This window comes from Hesperophylax consimilis, chromosome 13 (assembly GCF_061612785.1).
Source record: "Hesperophylax consimilis isolate HC1 chromosome 13, BYU_Hcon_1.0, whole genome shotgun sequence".
In the NCBI taxonomy this organism is placed as follows: Eukaryota; Metazoa; Arthropoda; class Insecta; order Trichoptera; family Limnephilidae; genus Hesperophylax; species Hesperophylax consimilis.
This window is the reverse complement of record NC_142848.1, coordinates 16588853-16612145: the sequence shown is the minus strand read 5'-3', so window position 1 is coordinate 16612145 and position 23293 is coordinate 16588853. Positions and strand designations below refer to the sequence as shown.

Sequence of the window (23293 nt, the reverse complement as noted above, 5' to 3'; positions counted from 1 at the left end):
TTTTATTTTAGTTGTTGAATCCACAGCGTCGTCAAACAGCAATAAAATAGATCCTTCATCGGTCAAATACCATAACTGCTTACTGAACAGAAATAAAGCTGCCATTGAGATGTTTTCATCAATTTTTTCTTAAGCCTTCATCGATTTCAAAAAGCAAAAGTCCTGGTAAGGTGCTTTAACTACTATAATACATTGTAACTATGGTTTGACATAGGATGTTACTATGAACAGGCAAACGTCTAAAAGTGCCGCCTTATCCTTACCGGTAATTTTAAAATGCGCACAAATTAATGATATTTTCAAGGAATAAAGCGCTTTTGCCATCCATCGAGCACCTGGAGGCCGAATCTTAAATTTTCTCGCTGTATCTCCTCCTAAAACTATCACACAGAGCTCTAAAAACTCTCAATAGTCATCTCCAAGTATTTTTGTTATCAGTGCAGTATGGTAAAAGTCAAGCAAATCATCGATTTCGGAAGCGGTTAGGTGCAATGTGAGATTTTCTCTGTAGCACTGAATTTTATCGGGATCAACATTTTTACAGTTATCTCGAAACTTTTTGAAGAGTGGTAGGTATGTCAGGGCTTGTAGTCACTTGACTGATTTTTACTTCAAACACAGCTTTTAATACCAACTATAGCTATATTTGGTATATATTGACAGTTAAATTCACTTTCCGGATATTGTACAACAAAACTTCAAGAACTTGTCCATTAGATGGCAGTTTAGAACCCGATATTTGGTGTTTTACGACTCCTATTAACAATATAATTTTTTAAGAAGTGGGTAAATCTAACAACATCTTGCCTGAACGAGTGATTTTCGTTTACTAACAAAATAGCAAGTTACTACAAGCTCATCAACACGTTTGCTCGCTGGCGTCTTAATGTACAAGTACTGACATCTTTCGATGCAAGTCGGCACGGGTTGCAGTTGTCCAAAGTAAACGAAAAAAAAATTATAAGTGTTTTGTCATTATTAAAACAAAATTAGAGGGTATGCGTTCAAAAATAACAACTTTAATTTTTTTGGGACACTCTAGTATACATGTATATTTTTGTTGTAATTGAAAATATTTCTGAATGTTTACAACATAAAATAATATCACAGCAAGCTTTTCTAAAGCTTTCAAAGGGTGAAATGCTTGATTAAAATTCTAACGGGTTGGCATTTGCAAAAATGTTGGTAAAAATATAATAAATCTAAGTTTTTTTTCATTCTCAATCGAATAGCGGTTAAAAGGGTTGATAGAAAAAGGACTTTTTCAATTAAATTGCATGAAGTAACGGCATCTTTAAAAATAGCAACACTTAATGGAACCGTTCAGAAATTAAATGTAGTTTGAAATGGCTTAAATAAATAAGTCATACAAAGAATAGAAGAGAACTGCCAACGACAATCGTTGTTTGAGCAAAGCTTTTTCCATTAATAATGTTTTCGTATGAATCTCAAATGTTCAAGAAGGCTAGCAAAAAAATCTATTGTAAGAGTGCTCGTTTATGTTTTCTTTCATAAAATTATTAATGTTTTTAAATATGAAGCACATAATTTGTGATGTTACATTATAATTTAAAATAATACAATAACTTAGTAAACACCATTTTATACTTAATGCCGACTAAGAGTGCAAGGCTGATGTAAGCGGAATGAGTAAGATTAAGAAAGGGATGCTTAGATGGTTTAAGTATGTAGAGCGAATGCGCCGAGAAAGTAGTCCAAGGAGTATATATGACGCAAATGTGAGTGGTAGCAGAAATTGGGGACGCAGAATAATAGAATAGTATGTATGAGACGACGTATGAATGTGAATGAGGGATGAAGTGTGTGCCAAGACCGAGTTGTTTAGCGTTCCGTCCACTCTGCCTACCCCTGCAGCGAAACGGTGTGATGGTTAGTTACACCGACAAGTTTTCGCTATAACCGTAGTTTCGTCGGGGCTATATAATACTGCATTCAAATCTAAAATCTACAAGTAACATGTCTTATCGATATATTAACAAACAAACTCGGCTATCAATTGCATAGAAATCGCACAGAAAACGATCTTAAAGGTAATACTAAAAAACGTAGACTGACTGACACAGACCATATATTCAACAATTGTGACGTACTAGATATACTAAACTTCATTTTTGACAAAAAAAACAAATTTCAACACACACAAAATATCACTAACAGACCGGTAAAAAAATATCGCAAAATATCACTAACAGACGAGCGTACAAATAAAACATAAAAACTCCGAAAGTAAATACAAGCTATGGACAAAGACAATACCAATACTATGCTTTAAAAGCATTCAACAGTCTAATACTTGAAAATAAAATTGTGGAAAACAAAAATAAATTTAGACATAAAATTAGAAAATGGATTAAAGAACAAAAAAGACAATATTACCAAAATTTCAAAATAACATAAAATAAATAACCTAGACGTACCACACAAAACCAATATAAAACGCACATCACTCACAAACACACAAGATTATATTTCAAATGTATTATGTAAATTATATTTTTATATTATAAAATGAAGGCCTCAGCACGGGTAAGCCACCCAGTGAGGCCAACATTACTGGATAACTCTGAAATATAAAAAATGGTGACCGGATAAATCATCAAAATGATAATTCATCACATCTTTAAAAAGTTATATATGAAGTAATGGAAAGTTATGAAACAATTTTTTTTTAAATGGGCTATGTAGGTTAGGTTAGGTTAGGTTTCTAATGATTTTATATCACTTTTTAAAGGTTTGTTGAATTATTATTATTTAAGTTTTAATCCAGCAGGACTGGGAGGATAGTGCAATCCCAGTCTGCCATATTACATGAAATGCAGTAAAACAGGGAAACAATAAAATAAAGTAAAAAATTATAAAAATGGAAATAAGATAAAACAAAGAGAAAAAATATATATATAATAGGCAGGTACCTAAACATAAAATAAAAATATAAATCAAAAATAAAATAGTCATATAAATAAGTAATACCACGATGATGTTGGTTGACTTCCGAGTCCTACCCCAGAAGCTGGCTAGTCGGTGGCGAAGTAAGACGGGGAATGAGTGCATTGTCAATTGTCACTCTGTTGATTTATCATGGAACCTTAAAAAATGTATACTACCAAAATAAAAATGTATTAAAAAATTACGCTTACACATAGTGTTGCAAAACATTGAGCTGAGATCTAGTGGATTAAAGCGATGCACTACGTCGTGTAATATTTTAAATTGAGTCGCTGTCAATAACAACCCTTACGTAGATGGCGATACGATTTAAATTCCCGCTTAACACAATCCGCCTGTTTTGATTTATGCAAGAAAAAAACATGGCCAAAAAGTGCCTTTTATTTTATTTTGTGGATTTTCAGGCATAAATATTTTTTTTTTCGATCATTTTATAAATAACTTAATTTGCCACATTATACAATAAAATCATAATCGAAAATGGGTTCGTAAGTTGGTAATTTCGAACTTTAAAGCAATTTTCATAGGCCTTATACATTATTTATTTCTGGGGTTATAAAAAGACTTATCTAAAAATTCTCGATTATTTCAAAGGCCAAGATGTATTCTACTCGCAGTATTTAATTAAAGCATCTGAAACATTTTTAAGCGACAAAATTTTCAAACCAAAAACACATGATTTTGCATTACTACGTATGGCATCGCCTTAAAGGAATTACTTCATTTTAGGAAAATAGTGTGTAATTTTTTTAACCAAGAGACTAAGAATTTAAATATTCATTAGGTGAAATCACCGGCTTTCTGTAATTAATTGCGGAATGTGTAAAATAACAGTTCTTAACAAATATTATCTTTACATCTTCGCACGATATGGCGTGTCTGACCCTTAGCTATTTAAATTAATGAACTTTGAGAATAATCGTCAGAGTTGAAGCCCTGCGAATTGGCAAGAAAACCCTTGGGGCTAGAAACTAATTTGAATACAATGTCGAAATTCCTGGTACGCCATACAATGCTATATTAACTTGACGAAATTTCCAAGTCCGGCTCAACAGCGGGACACTGCCAGGCTAAATAATCGGACTTATTAAGAGTTTCGAAGAAAATTCGACACGAAAATTGTGTCTATTAGCACGGCCATATTATATTACAAAATCTTAAAAATTCGTCTAGATAATAAAACACAATTTGTTCCAGATTGGTAACACGTATTCGAGATTCGGGCTAATTAATGGTAAGTGTACTTTGCACTACGAAGATAAAATTATTTATCGTATAAGCAAACCCCTTTACGAGTATATAAAACAAAATTATTTTTCATAGACAAGATTTTCGAAGCGCCTCCTACCAATTAATTAATTTTAAAAGAAAAATGTATGATAATTCCGTATAAAGGGAGTAACTTTCCTGTCACGGTTTTCACACCAAATATGCAGTGGTGATATATATCTGGTGTGAAAACTTTGCAAGCAAACAAATCGAAATTCAATAACCAGTTTATTGTAAATAAATCGTCAAGATTGGTCGGATAGTTCACGTGGTGAAATTTTCTGAGATTGTTCCGTTGAGATTAAGTACCAACAACCTATTTTTCTATGTTTTTTTTATAACTTCATCTACCAAACAGCATCCTCAAAGACAACATAAGCCCAGTTGAAAATTATTTTTCTCGTATTTCATTATTCTCATTATTTGCTTCTTGTGTGGAGTTAGTATAAAAAGCATGATCTAATTTATAAATACTTTTCTCTATTTTTAATGACAGTCAATATTATTCCTGTATTACGAAAAACGTCTCAACATTTTAAGATATCTTTACACCAATTTCAAAACGCTGCATCTCATTGTTGCATATGCAATTATGGAGGATTTAGCTTGCAATCTATATATATATAAAATGAATGTTTGATTATTCCCTATATACTCAAAACTACTGAACCGATTTTCCTGAATATTTCAAAGTTTGTTCTTATTAGTTTCGGGAGTGTTTAGGGAGTATTTGGTAGAAGTAGTCGGGGACCCCCGTGGAAGACAATTTAAAACGCATTATTTCTGCACTGGAATAAGATACGCAGTCGATTTAAAGTCGAAATAATATCCTCGGTGAAAACATAAAAAACTATAGGTTCGTTGAATCTTTTCAATGAAATGCTAAAAAGTTTCATACTGGCTGAGAGTGTTGATTTTGGATTGTCCATGTCGTGGCTTCTGTCACGAATCACCTTAGGAGCCCCATATTCGATATGATCCATCTGTGTATGTGTTATGTGATAAAAATGATGTAAAGTTGTTCATCTCGACACGGGAATTCCTTAGTGAGATGAGCAGCGGAGGAAAAAGTAAAAATGAAATAAATAAATAATGTAGTTTTTAACAGTAACAATATGGTATACAGAGTGAACGATAGAAAGAGTCGGGGGCGCCTGAAGAAGATATGAATCATATAATTCTTTTCGACACGTAAGTAATGAACAAAGAAAGAGGTATTAGGAGAATATATGACATGGAAGTAATGCTAGAAGAAATCGGGAACGCCCAAAAGACATGGCACGATCAAATAAATCAAATACTTATGTGTAGTAAAATGTGTCGTTCGTGATGAACAATGAAAGGGGTGTAAAGAGAATGTATTATGTGGAAGTGAATAGCAGGAGAAGTTGAGGATGCCTGAGAAAGATATCGCATGTTCAAGTAAAACAAGTACTTATTAAAATACAATAATGTTATTTCCACTACTATTTACACTAGAATTCAGAACAACAAAACCCTATTCCTAATATAACCCTACTCCTCATAACTACAAACAACGCCGGGTACACGAAAGTTAGATTTTATAAAATTATATTAATTATAAGAAGATTTCCTTCGTGCTTCCATGCCTTGTATCCTAAATGTAAATCCCCTGGAAACTATGATCATTAAAGTTCAAATACCTCATGTGTTTGCCTAAGTAAACTTCGTAGTTTAGTAGCAAACTTTTTGAATCCTGGTTTCATCTCAATTTCATGACCTGACGTAGGTTTGCAATATTCAACTTAGATCTTAATTAGTAAACTCGAGTTACTATGGAGGAACGTCAAACATCTATGTCAAGTTTCAGTTCTACTCCAGAAGTCTTCGCACAAGATCTCGGACTATGGAAGCTCATAAGAAGTTCATCGATAATATTTGTGTTATTCCACAGACATGAACAGATGGAAAATTCTTTGAAGAACTTTGGTTTATAGTGATTTTTTCATTTGTTGTGTAGAATCAGCTTAATTTTTTAGACTTTTACGAGAATGTATTAAATTAACATAAGAAGTGATTAACATAAAAATAAAACAGCAGTAATAAAAATGGAATGAAAAGGAAAAAAGTATCCCAAAATATATATAGAATAGAATAACAATTTCACCCACACCTCAAGGAATTCAAGTAATTGTGGGTGGTATTTGTTTTTGTGTTCTCTTGCTTTTCTATATATTGTATATATTATTGATACACCATTTCAAGGTGGAAACAAGGCCAAATAAGCGATATTAAGATATTCACGTTTTAAAGTTTTTTCAAAAACAGTAAACCTTTTTTTTCTAATAAAACAAATAATATAAGTGTTTTATTGTCTTCATTGTTTGTTACAATTAGAGATAATTATATCCTCACTGCAATCTCCCGTGTTGGGGATTTCATTTACGTACACAGAGAATGAGTACGGTTTTTTTTATCAAGATTCTGTTAAAAATGAGATTTTCCGAATAAAATATGAGTCATTCAGAATATATGTGAACACGTGTTCACGCATGTGCCCTTGTCCGAATAAGTATAATGGAAAAGATGCGAAACTATTATTATTTAGAAGAATACGTGTTGCGACTGCCTCATAACATATTTATCTCATTTTTAACGGGAAAGCGAATTATTCGACCAGATTTTTAATAAATTAACAATATTTCATGTAAGTAAGTTTTCTCCGTCATTATTATAAGTTAGTAGTAAAGAAAATATCAAGTAATTATAAATATCTTATGAAGTGTTTTTTTCTGAAATAATTATAAATATAACAAGGTGATTTTTAGCGCAATCGAGTTATTTTTGTTTCGGACTGCATTTGATGTCAAGAAACTTTCTATTTCTGATCTACCTTTGTTATGTATCCAGCATTTTATTTGAGATTTACAAGTAATAATATTGTTGTGAATAATTGTGATTCGAATAAATATGGTCTGGCTAGTATATACATCGAAGAAAAAACATCTGACTTGGTCCCTTCTTAAAATAACCACTTAGAGAAAAGTCAGACTAGTAATTCAAAAAAAAATTAGAGCGATTTATCGGCGACAGAAAACAAAACATTAACTTTTGTGAAAATTCAAAAATTATCTGTAATTAGAAAATCTTCGATTCATTGCGGAATTTCTTTGTGTAAAAATGTATGGAAGAAATTATCCATATAAACATCATATCAAATCTAATAATGGTAAAAACTCAAAAAGTTGTTCTTGTAACTTTTTACTGTCGTGGTGTATTGTTATATTGACACAGAAAATTATTGATCGGTAAGCTCTAGTGTCATGAAATGGCAGTAAGCGTTTTTTGAAATTCCAGGCTAACGTAACTACTTGCATATTTAGGTCTTGGGTTTTTAAATATTCATAAGTGAGAAAAAATAACAAAACGCCTATTTTTTTTTTCATTAAGAACAAATATTTCAACTTTGTATTAAAATGCTAGCAAAATTGGATAGCAACTACAAGATAATAATACATTAAAGAATAAAGTTTAATGCTTTTCATTATTTGTGGGTATAATTTTATAATTCGCCGTGAAATTGTCAACAGTATTAATTTGTTGACATAATACACAGTGAGTTGGCATTTCTTGACGACGCGCGACGGTCGGTCAATTTCAACAAGTCAGGGGTGTTAACGGATGTAATTAATTAAAACGTTAAGTTAATAGAACACATTTGTATATTATAAAGGCGAAACACAAAACAAAATGATGTAATTTTACTCGCCCAGTAAAACTTCGGCTCGCTGAGCGCCAGAAAGCGAAACATTGAAAGCTGTAAAAATAAATTACTCAACGATTTACTGTATAAAGAAACCATGTAACACCTCCGAGATTTCAGTATGTAATGGTGGCGGATTTACTTTTAACGGTCAATTTCGAAGTTAGGGGTGTCAACGATCGTAATAAATTTAAATATTAAGGTTAATTGCACAAGTCTGCACAGATGTAAGTTTTTATGTAAATACCGCACAGTTTAATTATTGCATCCCCAATTTGGAGTAGGTTATTAAGCTCAAGGACGTGGGAAGAAGAGGAGATGGTAAAAGAGAGGTCGGTAAGTTCCTGAATATTTCAAGAAACCTTGTTCTAAATGGTGATCTTTCACCGTGGCGATACTGAGTAAATCCACTACTCTGTAACATGGAATACTTTAGAGGAGTTTCAACTACCAAAGTTTCAGACTCAATTTATTATTATTAATAATAATAATAATATTTGATGATTTGTTCAAAATCACCTCAAGGACACTGTCTAAATATATAATACACTTCTACAATGATCTATTAACTATATATGGAGATAATATACAGTACCATACTTACCTGGTAGGTCACTAGAGAAATATCCCAGTTTTAGACACTCCATCCGTTTCATAAAAGACGCACGAAAAATAAGTTCAATTTGTACTTGCTTTTGTTAAAAGTTTCGTTGAAGGCACCAGAAAATGAAACTGTAAAAATGAATTACCCAGCGATTTAGTTTAAAGTAACCGTAAAATACCTCTGAAATTTGCTTTATGAAGTAACCACTATAATAACAGAGTAGGTGGGTGTTGTTACCAATGTTTGTAGGTACACATAATGGAGTAATTCAGCACTAAGGCTGTATCCAGAATCCTAGAGTGGGGTGGTAGGTGGTGTGTTTCCAATTTGAAGCCTCCATAGAGCACGGAGGCTTTGGGCGCCAAAAACTTTTCATTTAAACGTAAAACATAACTCGCGCACGCAAGCCTCCAATGGAGCGAGGCATTGGTACAATGCTCACTAGGGTTAGTTGAGTTTTGGCACCGAAAATGACAACAGACACAGACGGTCGGGTAATGAAAACCTTATTGCGGCTTTGTTTCACTGCCAACTTTAAATTAGTGTAATTAATAACATTGCAATTCTCGGGTTTTATTTGCGATTTAATTTCGATTATTTTTGCGTAAGAATTTTTAACTTTTGAGAGAGCATATATTTTAAAAAAGATTTTTTAAATGCTGTTTGGATTTCGGTCTCTGGTTTCAAAAATATTATAAAATATAGAGAAACTAAGCAATTTAAAACTGCATTTTTGAATACATGTATTTGAATTTCGCTTTTTTTAATAAAGAATTAATGCAAATATTAGAAGCAAAAATTAACCTCCTTCCCGGCATCCGATCGAGTTGAAACTCGGCAGATGACAAATGACAATGCATTCTATCAACTTTTGTTTTCAATTATGTACACATACGCGGAGATAAACAGATTTATCTGAAATCGTACGACATTACTCTAATTAGTTTTTAAGAAATTTTAAAATGGATATATTGCACATAAAATGTTTTTTTAAAACTAAAATAATTTAAAATCATTTTAATTTTCCATAACAGTGGGTTCAATGTATCAATTTTCCGTGAGGAAAAATGCAGATTTTTGTTCAAATTTTTCCGTAAATTTTCTATATAATCAGGTGCAGCACTTCAAATACCTGAAATCTTTATATGAAACCAACTACAGGGTTTTCCAATAAGAAGTGATATTTTGAATAGCCCGCTATTTCGGTAGATATTACTTTTAAAGCTGTCATTTTTTTAACATTTGACAAGTAGAAACTACGTCATTAATAAAAATGGAACGATATACGCTTCAACAATGCATTGAAATTATTAAAATTCACTTGAGTGAATCAAATGCAAGTCATCTTGAGTGATGAGGCCCATTTCCACCTCGGTGGCTTCGTCAACAAGCAAAATTGTCGCATCTGGGGCTCGAAAAACCAAAGAGTTATTGTTGAAAAGCCTTTTTATCTTCAACGTGTGACTTTTTGGTGCGGTTTATGGTCCGTCGGAGTCATTGGACCTTACTTTTTCGAAAATGAGGCTGGAGCAACAGTTACGGTGAATGGATTGCGCTATCGAGAGATAATTAATATTTTTTTATGGCAGGCATTGGATGTTATTTATTTAGACAACGTTTACTTTCAACAAAACGGCGCTACGTGCCACACAAGCAACGAAACTATTGATCTTTTACGATTGAATATCAAAATAACACCTCTTATTGGAAAACCCTGTACTATAAAAAAAATTAAAAGCATTTTACTCTGCTATTCCGAAATAAACTTCAGTAATCCCAAGTTATATAGGCGCTAGTTATATTGAGCGCTGGTTCCTCCGCGGTGTTTTAAATCAATGGAACTAGTACTCCGGTACACTTGGTACTCCAGAGTATGAGATCACGTACGCTTAATCTCAGAGCTTGGGTCAAATTTTATTACTCTTCGCAACGTGCCAAGCGGTGTCATATCTCTGCCTACTCTGATGCGACAATGAAGGAGAGGATCACGTCTCCAGTCGTGGGATTCATAATCTTATATAATTATTATACTTATAATATAAAATTATTATATTATCAGACTTCTCACAAAGTTTATCTTGGGTAAAGCAATTTTGTAACTCGGATAATAATATTACGTAGGTATGTAAACAGAGCCGGGACAAGTCTTGGGCAATTGAGGCGCTGGTCACGGACGTAACGACTAAATAATAAATGAGTTAAGAAGATAACCAAAAATCGAAGCTCATTTCAAGCAGAAAATGCTAAGAACAAAAAAAAGGTGCAGGGAACTCCGAAAAATTACAAGAAACATAAAACATATCTCAAACGCACGGTAAAGAGTAACAGGTACTATGTATACATATATCAAAATTCTTCCTACCTCAAACGCATGCTACGGAGCAATAAGTGCTATGTATAAATATATCAAAATTCTTCCTACCTCAAACGCATGCTACGGATCAATAAGTGCTATTTATAAATATATCAAAATTGTTCATACCTCAAACGCGTACTACGGAGCAACAAGCGCTATTTACAAATATATCAAAAAAATTCATATCCCAAACGCATGCTACAGAGCAACAAATGGCATGTATAAATATATCAAAATTGTTCATACCTCAAAAGCATGCTACAGGACAACAAGTTCAATGTATAAATATTGTTCATACCTCCAACGCATACTACGGAGCAATAAGTGCTATGTATTAATATATAAAAATTCTTTATACCTCAAACGCATGCTATAGAGCAACAAGTGCTATGTATAAAAAGTAGGAGGTTTAATTTTCTGTTTGAAAAAAACTAGAGAATGATGATGGGGTGGTACAGCTAAAAGGCTAATCAAAATAGCTGATACTGACAAACCATCACGCCATTTCCTGCAAGGGTAAGCAGAGAGGAAGTACCGCCAAACAACTCGGTATTGTCATACAATCCTTGCCTCATTCAAATCGTTAAAACTCTTCTGTTATTCCGACTCTTGACATGGCCTCGACTCAAGTTTCTGTTTCATTTGGTCGTGCCATGTCTTCCTTGGGCGTCCACGGCCTCTTCAACCATTCATATTTACGGCATATATTCTCATTACACTGTTTTCTTAGTTCATTTGCTGTACATGCCCAAACCATCTAAGCGTCTTTTCATTAATCTTACTCATTACGCTTACATCAGCCTTGCATTCATCACAAATCTCCACATTTCTCTCACGATCATACGTGGTTTTTATTCACATACGTCTCAGGGATCTCATTTCTACAGCATTCAGTCTGCTTTTATACTTCCTCTGCCATTTCCATGCCTTACCTCTATACGTCAGGGTAAGTACCAGCCCTACACTGTGGACTGAAAATTCGCTTCTTTGAACATTTTTGTTAGGGCCAACGAGTTTAGTCCTCATCTAATTTAACCCATTTCAAAACGAGAGGAGAATATTATATTTCAGAATTTTGTAGCTCAAAACTTTTCCCAAAATATTATTATTATTATACTATGTTTGCCAACGTTATGATTTTTAATTAGTGAGCTGTTAATGCGTTATTAGTTTCAATGTAAACATAAGAACATTACAGATTAAACCGAACGTAGTGTAAGTAATTAGCGGATATAGTTCAGAAAATTTTACTATAAAACTTTGAAGAAAAATTATTTTTTGACTGCATTTTCGACTTTTCTGCGATTTGTAGTTCAGATCTTCGGTGGAATCTCAAAGCTCATAGTTAAGGATTTGGTTGCTAGTGTGAAGGGTTGTTAAGTAAAAACTAGAAATCCTAAAGGGGGTGAGAATGCCAAACAATAACACATCACAATTGTTAGTGTGTTAAGATAACGAAACTCGTGTAAATAAATTATTCTTGTAATCTATGTAGGTGACGCAATTTGCTGGCCTTAAATCTTATAGCCAACTTATATGCGGTCACGATCTTTGGTTGGAAAACTGCTGAGTTTCCCAAAGAAAATAGCCTCACTAACGTAACAAAGGTACGTGTATTTTCACCCAAGCCGAACTGATTTTAGCTGTGGACGCAGCCTTGTCTGGTTTGAACGGAAAATTGTGACCATTTCAGGCTTCGCTTCGTTTTAGAAACAAACAATATATATTGGATTACAAACAGCAGTGCGGATAAATAATTGAATCCAGTGAGTTAAATAAATTTCATTGGTTGTAAGCTTGTGAAAGTTTGTGTAAAGAATTTTTCTGTTTACTTTTATTCTCGCAGAACATACGAGTAAAGAAATCGTGTAACCTTATTCTGAACCAAAAAAGCATACTTTTGTTACTAAAGTTAAAAGGTTGGTATTTAATGACCGGGAGAATTTCCAGAATTTTGTATGGTTGAGTTCACACTTTTGAAAAAGATTTCAATTTGCTTTGGAGGAAGTACGTAGGTCAATTTTGTTTTTAAATTATGTCGGAACTTTAAAATACCTATATATTATGTGTTATGCTTCTTGGTAAGTAAAGACACAGCATTCTTGTTTATGTAAATAAATACACAGTTCCTATGCTGAAAATACTGCGTGTATACTTACATGTGCGGACACAGTGTTATACGGACACACATCTACTAATTTGAAATACACATTGATGCAGCATTATCTTTTATTCTTCTGCTTAAATAATTTGGGTTTTTCCGCATTATTTATTAATTATGAATACTAGATTTTTGAGCTTATAACCACCAAACCTCCAAAACAACCACCGCAACAACCACCACAATAAACACCACCACTACCACCACAACAACCACCATACAACTACCAACAGAACAACCAAACAAATACCAACACAATAACCATCATCATAACCACCACCACAACCACCACAACAAACAACTACCACCACAACAACCATCATACAACTACCACTACAACAACCAAAAAAATACCAACACAACACCACTATAATAACCATCACCACAAAAACCAAACAAATACCAACACAACAACCACCATAATAACCACCACCACAACTACAACCACAACCACCAAATAAATACCACCACAAAAACCATAAAAACCACCACCACGACCACCAAACTAATACCAACACAACAACTACCACACACAACCACTACCATAACCACCACAACAATCACCGCAACTACCACCACCACAACCACCGCAACAACCACAACCACCACCAGAACCACCAAACCAACAACCACCACAAAAGAGCACAACAACCACCACAATAATAAAATAATATAAAATGTATTAGCGGCACGCTGGTAGATTAAATAGACATGATTGAAACATTACTTAAATTGACTTGAGAGGTGTTTGGTGGCTAGATCTGAATAATCAGGTACTTCCCATTCTCAGAGATCTCGTCCCATTCTCTTCCCCTCCCCACTCCTTTTGCCACACAATATACCTCAATCGAGGATGTCATAGTGTTACTGGCTCGGAGTAGTTGCGACGTATTCTCTTTATATTGCTTCTTCACTTATTTACAGACACTACCGTTGGTAAGTAAAAACAGAAAATCGCATATTTTCAACAAATATTATTATATTTTAGAAAATTTTTAAAATAAATAAAATATAGAACAACTTTCTATAAGTGTTTTGAAAAAAAAAACAGTATCTTAGGCCAAGTATAAATATGCTAAAAGGTTGAACAAAACTGCAAAACTTTTTCCCCTGATTCTGGAGAATGACTCCCACGTGAATTATTGTATATTTACTTACCAAGGGAGAATTGCTATTCCGCTCTGCTCATATCAGTAGTCTTGTCACATACACTCAATGCTTTATCCACATTCATATTTTTCGTCTGATAATCTGAAGGTTTTATTTCAATAACTCTACACATCTCACTATTTCATTTTTGGGTGATGCTGTGTGGTGGAATTGTTGAGGAAAGGAAAGAGTAAACATGGGTCTTGAAGAGACCTAGATTATATGAGTGAGGAAGCACGGATGCAGGCATATCGTTCCATAGCCGACCTGTTGAACTCAAGAACAAATCCCAGATGGGCGCGAGTTCGACGTGTTTTCCGGTGCCGAAAGGACCAATGACGTTTATTCCTTTGAGCATCGTCTATTGAAATACCGGAAGATTAAGGACATCATTCCCACCTGACCTGACATCTATGTTCTAAAGATTTGTTAAGATAGGGGAGTCTATCAAACGGACAACCCATTTCTGCATAGGGTCAAGGGTTTTTTCAAATATTTTGCGAGTAAGACCAGAATCCAATAGTGGGCAATTTGCAATTTGTACAGGCTCAAAAGCTGTTTGCTGTTATATTATCTACTTTTATGACACCATAAAGTGGAGGGCCGACTTAATAATGTGATTTTTCTATATATTTAAATTTCAAATCGAACATGTATTTATGTAAAGAAGTTTGTGATAAATTTAGTTGCGGGCGGGCGGCGGGAATTTTTTTTTTCTATAGAAATCTACAGTATTATTCCGAGGTTGATGAAATGTTGTACACGTAAATAAAAAAACAAGAAAAGATTACGAATTTTTTTCCAAAAACTGAACTAAGCCCGGGCAATGCTAATCTATATATATGAGAAAAAGTGCAGATAAAGACCATTGTAAATGAAAAAATACATAAACAAGGAAAAAAATGAATCAACACAAATCTTAAGAATCTTAAATATACACTTCAATTTGACTGTAGCATTTACGGGAAATCCACAGGTGAAAATAGCAAAAAACAACAGATGTTTGGGAAATACGTAAAAATTATTATCATCTAAATGCATTAAAACTTAAATATCATAAAAGGTGAACTTAAAGATCGCTAGGACGGTACTGAAAATAAACTGTCTCAGATATAAAGAAGAACGTGATGGTTGTTATTATAAAGCGTATAATGTTTATAGTTACGATTATAATCTTTTTTTACCCATCCAAACTCGTTGTCCGAACATTTTCATGAAGACAATATTTCATCCCAAACTTTAAAACAGTGATCTTAGAAGAAAAAGAAAAACAAAGAATTTCCTCATTAAAACGAGGAAAGGAACGTAAAAAACATTTAAATTCAACACTTCATTTGTTCTGACAAGAGTTTGAATTATTCACTTCATTTATTTGCGAAGTTTTTTTAAAACATTTACGCTCTGGACAACAATACGACATTAAATTGTGTTATATTATGTTTATTTAATTACATTTAGCATATTAAAAGACATTTTAGACGACATTTCTTGAAATAAAAATCGTGTTTTTTTTAACATAAAAAGCGATAGTAGGATATTCCGTTTTTTTTCTTTTACAGGGTGAATGGTACTTGATACGAAATATTGTAGGACATGATACAGACGTTCAGTATGTTCATTGTGTCAATTATCAACAGCTGTTATTCCAAACAAGTAAAAATGAAAATTTTGTAACAGAATTTCAAGCGCAGATCTGTGAAAAATCACGGGATATATATTATTTTTTTAAATCTAGTTTTTAAATAAAGCTTTCTTGAAAAGAGAAATCCCTCCACTACCTTCAGCCTCACAACATACCCCGATTGGGGATGCTATAGTCTCACTGGCTTCAGATGGTTGGAAGCATTTGGGACTCTTGTGCGGTCTTAGATTTAAAATAAAAAATAATTTTTAAAAAGTGCAGATCACTTTATCAATTTATCGCTTTTTTACAATTAATTCCAATATTGAAAATGAGTTAAATTCAAATTAAATCCGAGTTCTAGAGTTCATTGAACCATAGTGACAGACAGACACACAACCGAATGTTAAATTTCAAACTATCAGTGTTCATAAAGGTTCGAACGTATTTAATTAGATTTTAGATTAGATTTTGTCAAAATTTCACATTTTTGTCAATTTTATTATTAATGCTGAATAAAAGTTGAGTCAAAAACTTATCTTGTTCAATATTATTATTGAGTAAGTCTAATTTTTTTCTTAAGATAAATCTGGAATAGCCATTTATTGCAATTTATTACGGTTCTAAAAAAATTTTCACACAAAATTGTTTAAAATAAACTAAGAAAAAAAATGTTGTACTAAATTATTAATACTTGTCAACTGTTACTTGTCATACTAAATTAAACCTATAATTTTTTTTATATGAAAATGTAAAATGAGTATAGTAGTAGGTGTATATATATGAAATTTAACATTTTCTATCTCGTGAAGGTGTAGTAAGTGGCTGGTGTAATACCTTCAATGTGGAACTCTCCCCGAGGATGATACGTGATATCGTTTTCGAAACGTCGCATGTCGTCAATACATTCCCCGGGGAGTCTGTCTCGAACGACGACAAAACTTGAAAACGTAGACGTCTTTCAAATCAGAGGTATCGTAACGACGCGACGTTGGTGAAGGTACAACGTACTTTCAGAGGAAATTTTACACAATATTCCTATTTGAATTTATTAACTCAACGAATATAAGTGAGTCCATTTTATATCCCGTGTCGCGACAGACTACACAAATATTTAATTCTGAAAATGGTTACATTTTTCGACACTTGTAAGTTTGATGAGGGTACGTTCTTCGGTAAGTTAGTTGTAAGCAAAAATATTTGACAGATTTCTATCAGGTTATTGGTATTGGTCTCAAAAATGGGATTAGAGAACTTCTCTTCTAGATTTGGTGAGTTGACTAATTATTGCAGGTCTTTTATTTATGAACCATTGCTTTGTCAAGATTTTAAAATTGTTTAGTTTTTTTTAAATTATTGTATTTTTCTAAGGCAGGTTATTGCCTATTTTAGTCGTAATGTATTTGTTAATTATTGTTTTGTTATCAGGCAGATTATTGCACATTTTAGTCGCAATTTATTTGAATTTTTTTGACCAAATGTTGTATTTCATTTGGATGTTTGACAGAAATTAATTGTTTTCGTGCCGAGTACTTGTTTCGTTTTCCAAGAAACGAATAACTGTATTTTTGTGTAAATTTTTAGAATTCTTCCAATTTGTTGAATATATCTGCAACGCCTGTTACTGTAGGGATATAGAGGATAACTTCATTTAGTAAAATTTTAACTTAACACAAATACTGTGTTTCTAATATACCATATTATCATCGTTGAAAATTCTATGTTGAACGAAGGAAGGACTGAACTTGGGTGTTAAAATTCACACGTTTGTAAAAGATGAAAAATAACTCCACAGTTCTTTTGTTAGGAACGTGAACTCGTCGTAAAAGCAACCCATAACTATATTACACCAGATATTCAAGGGTTTTAGTTTATGATGAGGATTTATAATCACTATGCATCTAACACAAAATACTAGGATACCGAATAAATCACAAGGATTAACAATTGTAGGCTCCGATCCAGAGAAAATTAAGTAGAAATATCTTACCTGCTAAGAAGAAGGGCCACCAGGCCCATAGAACTTTCATAGCTCGACCATTGCTGTGACTTCTGAAAAGAAAGAAGAAACTAAAATTAAAACAATAGTAGGGGTAAATTATGCAAGCAAACCATGTTGATGAAACATATTTCTCTTTTTTTTTATTCAAATAGTGCACATATCTTTACTCTTTTTTTCCTGGATTACATTCTGTGCTCCACCTGTATTGTGATTGTAAATTTATTGACGTTAATAATTATGTCACAACAATTTTTACTATTTATTTCCACATTTTTTTCAGTTTAACCATTTGAAATATGAAACACCAATACTGCAAAAATACGTCAATTAATAATTTATTATTTCAAAAATGATTACGTTTAGTAAGTAGTTGGTTTGATCCGTAAACTCAAATTTCACGACGACAGTCGACGACAACGACAACGACGACAATCTGTGTGTTTTTGTAAAACACACAGATTTTGCTACATGGCTAGCTTTTCAAGTTTTGTTCTAGAACAGAAGGTTGCGTGTTTAAATCACGCCGGGGTCAGAGATCAAACATGATTTTTACTATTTTTTAATGATCAACTAATGTTTAGGGGACAAGGTTTTTATGCATAGCACAAAAGATAACAAATTATTTGAAGCATTAATTACTCCCACGGGAATTGAACCCGCACTTTCTGATGTCCGGTTAGGTGCTCTGTACCACTGAGCTACGTCGGCTTATTCCCAAATTCGGTTGTTTACAGATGAAAAAAAATATATATATAAATAATATTTGGCGGGTTAATAAGCCGACGTAGATCAGTGGTTCAGAGCACCTGACCGGACATCAGAAGGTGGGGGGTTCAATTCTCGTCAGCGGCATTTATTTTTACACGGAAGAAATTTTCAATTTGTGTGGATATTTCAGGCGAGTAATTATTGCTTATAATACTCGTAACTTGTTATCTTTTATGATTTGTACTTGTTTCCTGATTAAGAATTCTTCATTAACAAGTTAAACATATAAAAAAATATTCTAAATAGTTGTTTTTTTATCAATTTCAACTGGGTTTTTTGAAAATGTAAGTAAAAAATTTAAATATGGTATTGGTCTTTTGGGTACTCAACCCACGATATAATGTTTGTTAAGTTAGTTTTTTCAGGTTATATAGATTCCGTAGTAACATGTAATGTTTGTTAAGTTAGTTTTTTCAGGTTATGTAGATTACGTAGTAACATGTCATGTTTGTTAAGTTAGTTTTTTTCAGGTTATGTAGATTACGTAGTAACATGTTATGTTTTCGTTAAGTTAGTTTTTTCAGGTTATGTGGGTTACGTAGGTAGATTTTCTGTAATGTGGAAATTAGAGAACTTTCTCAGGCATCTATTTTCCTTATCAGCTTAAGAGTATTATTTTGGTGTTATTGTGTACCATGTATTTTATATTATGTATTATGTATTACGTATTGCGTATTATGTATTATTTATTATGTACTATGGTTTTATGTTTTACGGATTATGTTGTATGTTTTGTGTATTACGTATTAAATATTATATGTTATGTTATATATTGTTTAGTATGTATTATTTAATGCGAATCATGTACTATGTGTCTATTGTTTATTGTTTAATATTTATCGTGTGTCATGTATTTATTATGCGTTATGTAATTTAAATAATTTGTTACGTATTATTTATTATGTATTATGTTTCATTTGAGTGAATTTTCGTAAATTTATGGAACTACACAATTTATGTATTCTTTGACTGAGTTTTTGTAACTCTATCTGAGTTTTGAAACTGTTTTGTTATCACGTAAGTTAGAACATCTGTAAAAACCACTATCAAAAATACTTACTTCAGCTGTATTTATCGTGCATAGCTCTGGTTCAATTTATTCAAATTTGCTTTGAATTAAAATGTAATTTTCTAAATTGGAACTTATCCTGTGAAGAATTGAGACGAGCGATAATGTGGATACCTACATACTTATGATGTAATATATTTACAGAAAATAATTATAATTTTCTTTTTCTTTCTGAAAAAGAAAATTATAATATTAATATTCCATGATTATTCACGCGTCTGCGCCAGTAAATAAATAAATTAGAAGAAAATTAATAACTTTCATTCTAATTATTCTAGGAAATTTTTGATGAAACCGGAAAAACTTCAAATCGTGCTTCAGTTAACTTCCAGGTTCACAGGTAATATTTTTTTAAGTAGAGCACGTAGATTATAATATTAAACCCACAGCCCACTTCGTAAAGTATTTGAAAACTTTGTCGTTAAAAATAACAACTTGGTGCCAGTAATAACATTTAATTAAAACCAGTATAAATTTCGACTCCGTCCGGCTTTTAAACTTACTTGTGATATATGGAAATAGTTTTTCAATACATTAATTTCTGCTGTCGCTAGCTTCTAGCGAAGTATTCCTCGGAGAATTCTCTTAGCCTACAAAAGCAGCAGAACGATGCTCTTAGATTTGTTTCATATTTTAAAATGTTTTTTTTGTTTGTTAAAGAAATATTAATTAAGATTATTATAAGTTTTGAAACATAAAATCATTTTTCAACCACAAAAAGCGTGCAAAAAATACTAACATTTTTTCTTTAACTAACACGTATCTTTTCCTTTCTTGATGATTGCATAGGAATAATTAATAACACTTTTGTGATGTATGGTAAAAAGTTGGGTATTCAAGCGATAGATGGCACTAGTCAGAAAGCTTACTCCAGAGTCCGACAGATGGCGCTAGAGTGTATCAATTGCCTGTGGGGTATCATCGTCAGATTTTAAGCTTCTAGAAACAGAGAATTACCAACCCTCGGGTAATGAACAGTGTAGCTAAATCCAGACTTATTTATTGTAACGTAAATAAACGTAATTATAGTGAAAGACTTTTTACTTTTCACAAGAGTTCCCAACACTAAATCTGCAAGTAAAGCAGAGATATAACAACTATGATGTACAGCAAACCCCTTGTGCATGACACCCTTTTACTATTGAAGTGTATATATATTTATTTATTTTTTAAATGCAAGACGTTGAGATTCCGACTTTATTTTAGAGTATTGTTTACTGTCATCTTTCCCATGTTCTTCCGCTTCAACATCCTTCAATCTTGCAAAGATAATGCCATAGTCCCACTGTAACTTTATTTCCCCGTAATGTTAAATATTTTGTGAGTAATTAAATAAGACGTAAAACATTTTGTTATTTCGTCATAAACGTCAGTTTCGTCCTAATCTCATCAAATTCACAAACACTTATCTTGTAAACACGTTAATTTTATTATATCTGCTAATCGAATTATTTGTCCCAAATCCCGATTCTTAATAATTATTTGTGTGGATCTAGCTCGCTCTCTTCAGTGGGTTATCTGCCGTGCTTAATTTCTTATGTCTCCCACAGGAAGAGCCTGTTTGCGAACAACTTGGCTGAAAAACTTCCCAACTCAACTTCTTTAGGAAGCTATTTAACTTCGATCACGATTTACTCCAGCAGCCAGGGACGGACAAGGCATTGGGCACTCTCCGAATTCAAACAACATTCCGGACTGAATAGAAAATATTAATATAATTATATATATATTATACATACCTAAGTCACAGATGTAAAGATATTATCTGTATCTTTAAACTGTAACAGGGAAACTGTCACAGATAAACTTAGCCTTAATATTGTTTATTATGTGGGTTCATACATTTCTAACGATAAAATATATTTTAGTCGTTATTTTATTTTAGTCATAGAAAAATCTTCAATTTTTCAAACCATATTAGTGGTATTCACACGGAGAAAACTGCTGATATAAAATTTTGCTAATTTATTACAAATCTATTCAATTTATTTGTATTCCGGTTGAAAACGGGACTGCAGGCCTTTAACGGATGCTTTGATAGGTTAACTAGCAAACTATCAGTAAAACACGAATGTGTTATTGGAATATCGGAACACGTGTTCATAAAAATTATTATATATTCGTATTTCATCGTTATATTTATCAACGCAGCTACATGATACATGTACTAATAGTTTGTTAGGAAATGGAAATTTTATTAAATCAGTATTAATCATTTTTGTCCGTGCACAATGTGAGCCGATTCCTAGTGAAGATAAATCTAAATAATGATTTCACGTTAGACCACAGCTTAGTCGCATTGTGGTAGTAAAATCAGGATCAGTCAAGAAATACGTATCTTAACTCATCGTCCCTTTATAAGCCGCTGCATGAGGGTCAGTCGACTAGCATGAAATTCATAATTCATGACGAGCGGGAAGTCATTCGTTGTAGGCGTGCGGGGACTTAAAAAGTCTACTTGCGCTAGCCAGTCAGTAGTTTTAATTGTAAATAGCGCTTAATAGCTTATAGAGGGCACTCTCCTAGATTATCTAGGTCTTTTCTACAATGCGGACGACCATTGCGCCCCTGTGGTCTGCCCATATAAAGTTGCGCTAAGCGCGGGCACATGGTTTTGTGTTCTACGTAAAACTTTTTTAATACAGATGGTTCCAATTGAAGCTTTTTTCTGTTTCAGGAGTCCCTTTCAATTAGGGCGCCTTTGAATATTGATCGAGCACTCTGTATCAAAAGAACTTATTTTCTTAATAATTCAGTGAAGCTTTTAGGTTCCCGGTGCGTGTTTTTCTTAATATAGATATATTTTTGGGTGGATAATTAAAGTTAACATTCAAGTGTCAACATCAAACAAAAGTATCTACTAATTACTGATAAAATATATTCATATTTATTAAGAATCTCTTTAAATTGTTCTTATCCGGATAAAAACGGGATTGCAGGCCCTGAACGAATTGGTGAGTTTCCTGATAAATTTTTAGTAAAATACCAATGAACTGTTACAATGTCGAAACACGTATACAGAAAAATAATTTTCGCATTTCGTCATTGTATAATATTAAGATAAATGCAGGTGCATGAACACGTGTTCCGATATTATAATGAATTTAATAAAAACTTCCCATGAAGCGGCTTGCAGTCCTGTTTTTAATTGGATTACCAAAAATTTTATGAGATTTTTTTATAAATCAGCAGTACTATTTTTTCTCCGTACGTTAGTTTTTTGGTGAATAAAAAAATGTGCATTTAAATACGTACACATTTTTTTTTAAATCGTATGCAAATAAAATGTTTTTTTAATTAAACTCTATGTGTCGTAAAATTTAAAATGTTTTCTTTTTTTAAGAACTTAAAAATGACGAGATTAAAACATATATGATGTGTGTACTTTTCATCAATTTACAAAAATACTAAGTGAGTATTTTAATGTAATACATTTTAGTCCAACTAAAAAGTTCTTAGAGCAATATAATTTTATTAAATTAATGCATACCCAATTTCTACCAATTTTTTTAGTTTTTAAGTTCAAAAAAAAATATCTGTACATTTGTATGCCTAAACGTTAATTTTATGAAATTTACTCGATTGAAAAAAATCGCAAAGTAT

General features: G+C 32.5%; 1 protein-coding gene across 1 annotated transcript in view; it reads right to left on the bottom strand.

Annotated features, from left to right (window-relative positions):
* Dscam4 (Down syndrome cell adhesion molecule 4) overlaps positions 1-23293 on the bottom strand; it is a 747456-nt gene that overhangs the window by 661634 nt on the left and 62529 nt on the right. Inside the window, exon 2 of the mRNA XM_089638828.1 lies at positions 17842-17903. Coding sequence (XP_089494954.1) covers positions 17842-17881 — 40 coding nt within the window. The 5' untranslated portion in view covers positions 17882-17903. The remainder of the gene's footprint in view (positions 1-17841; positions 17904-23293) is intronic.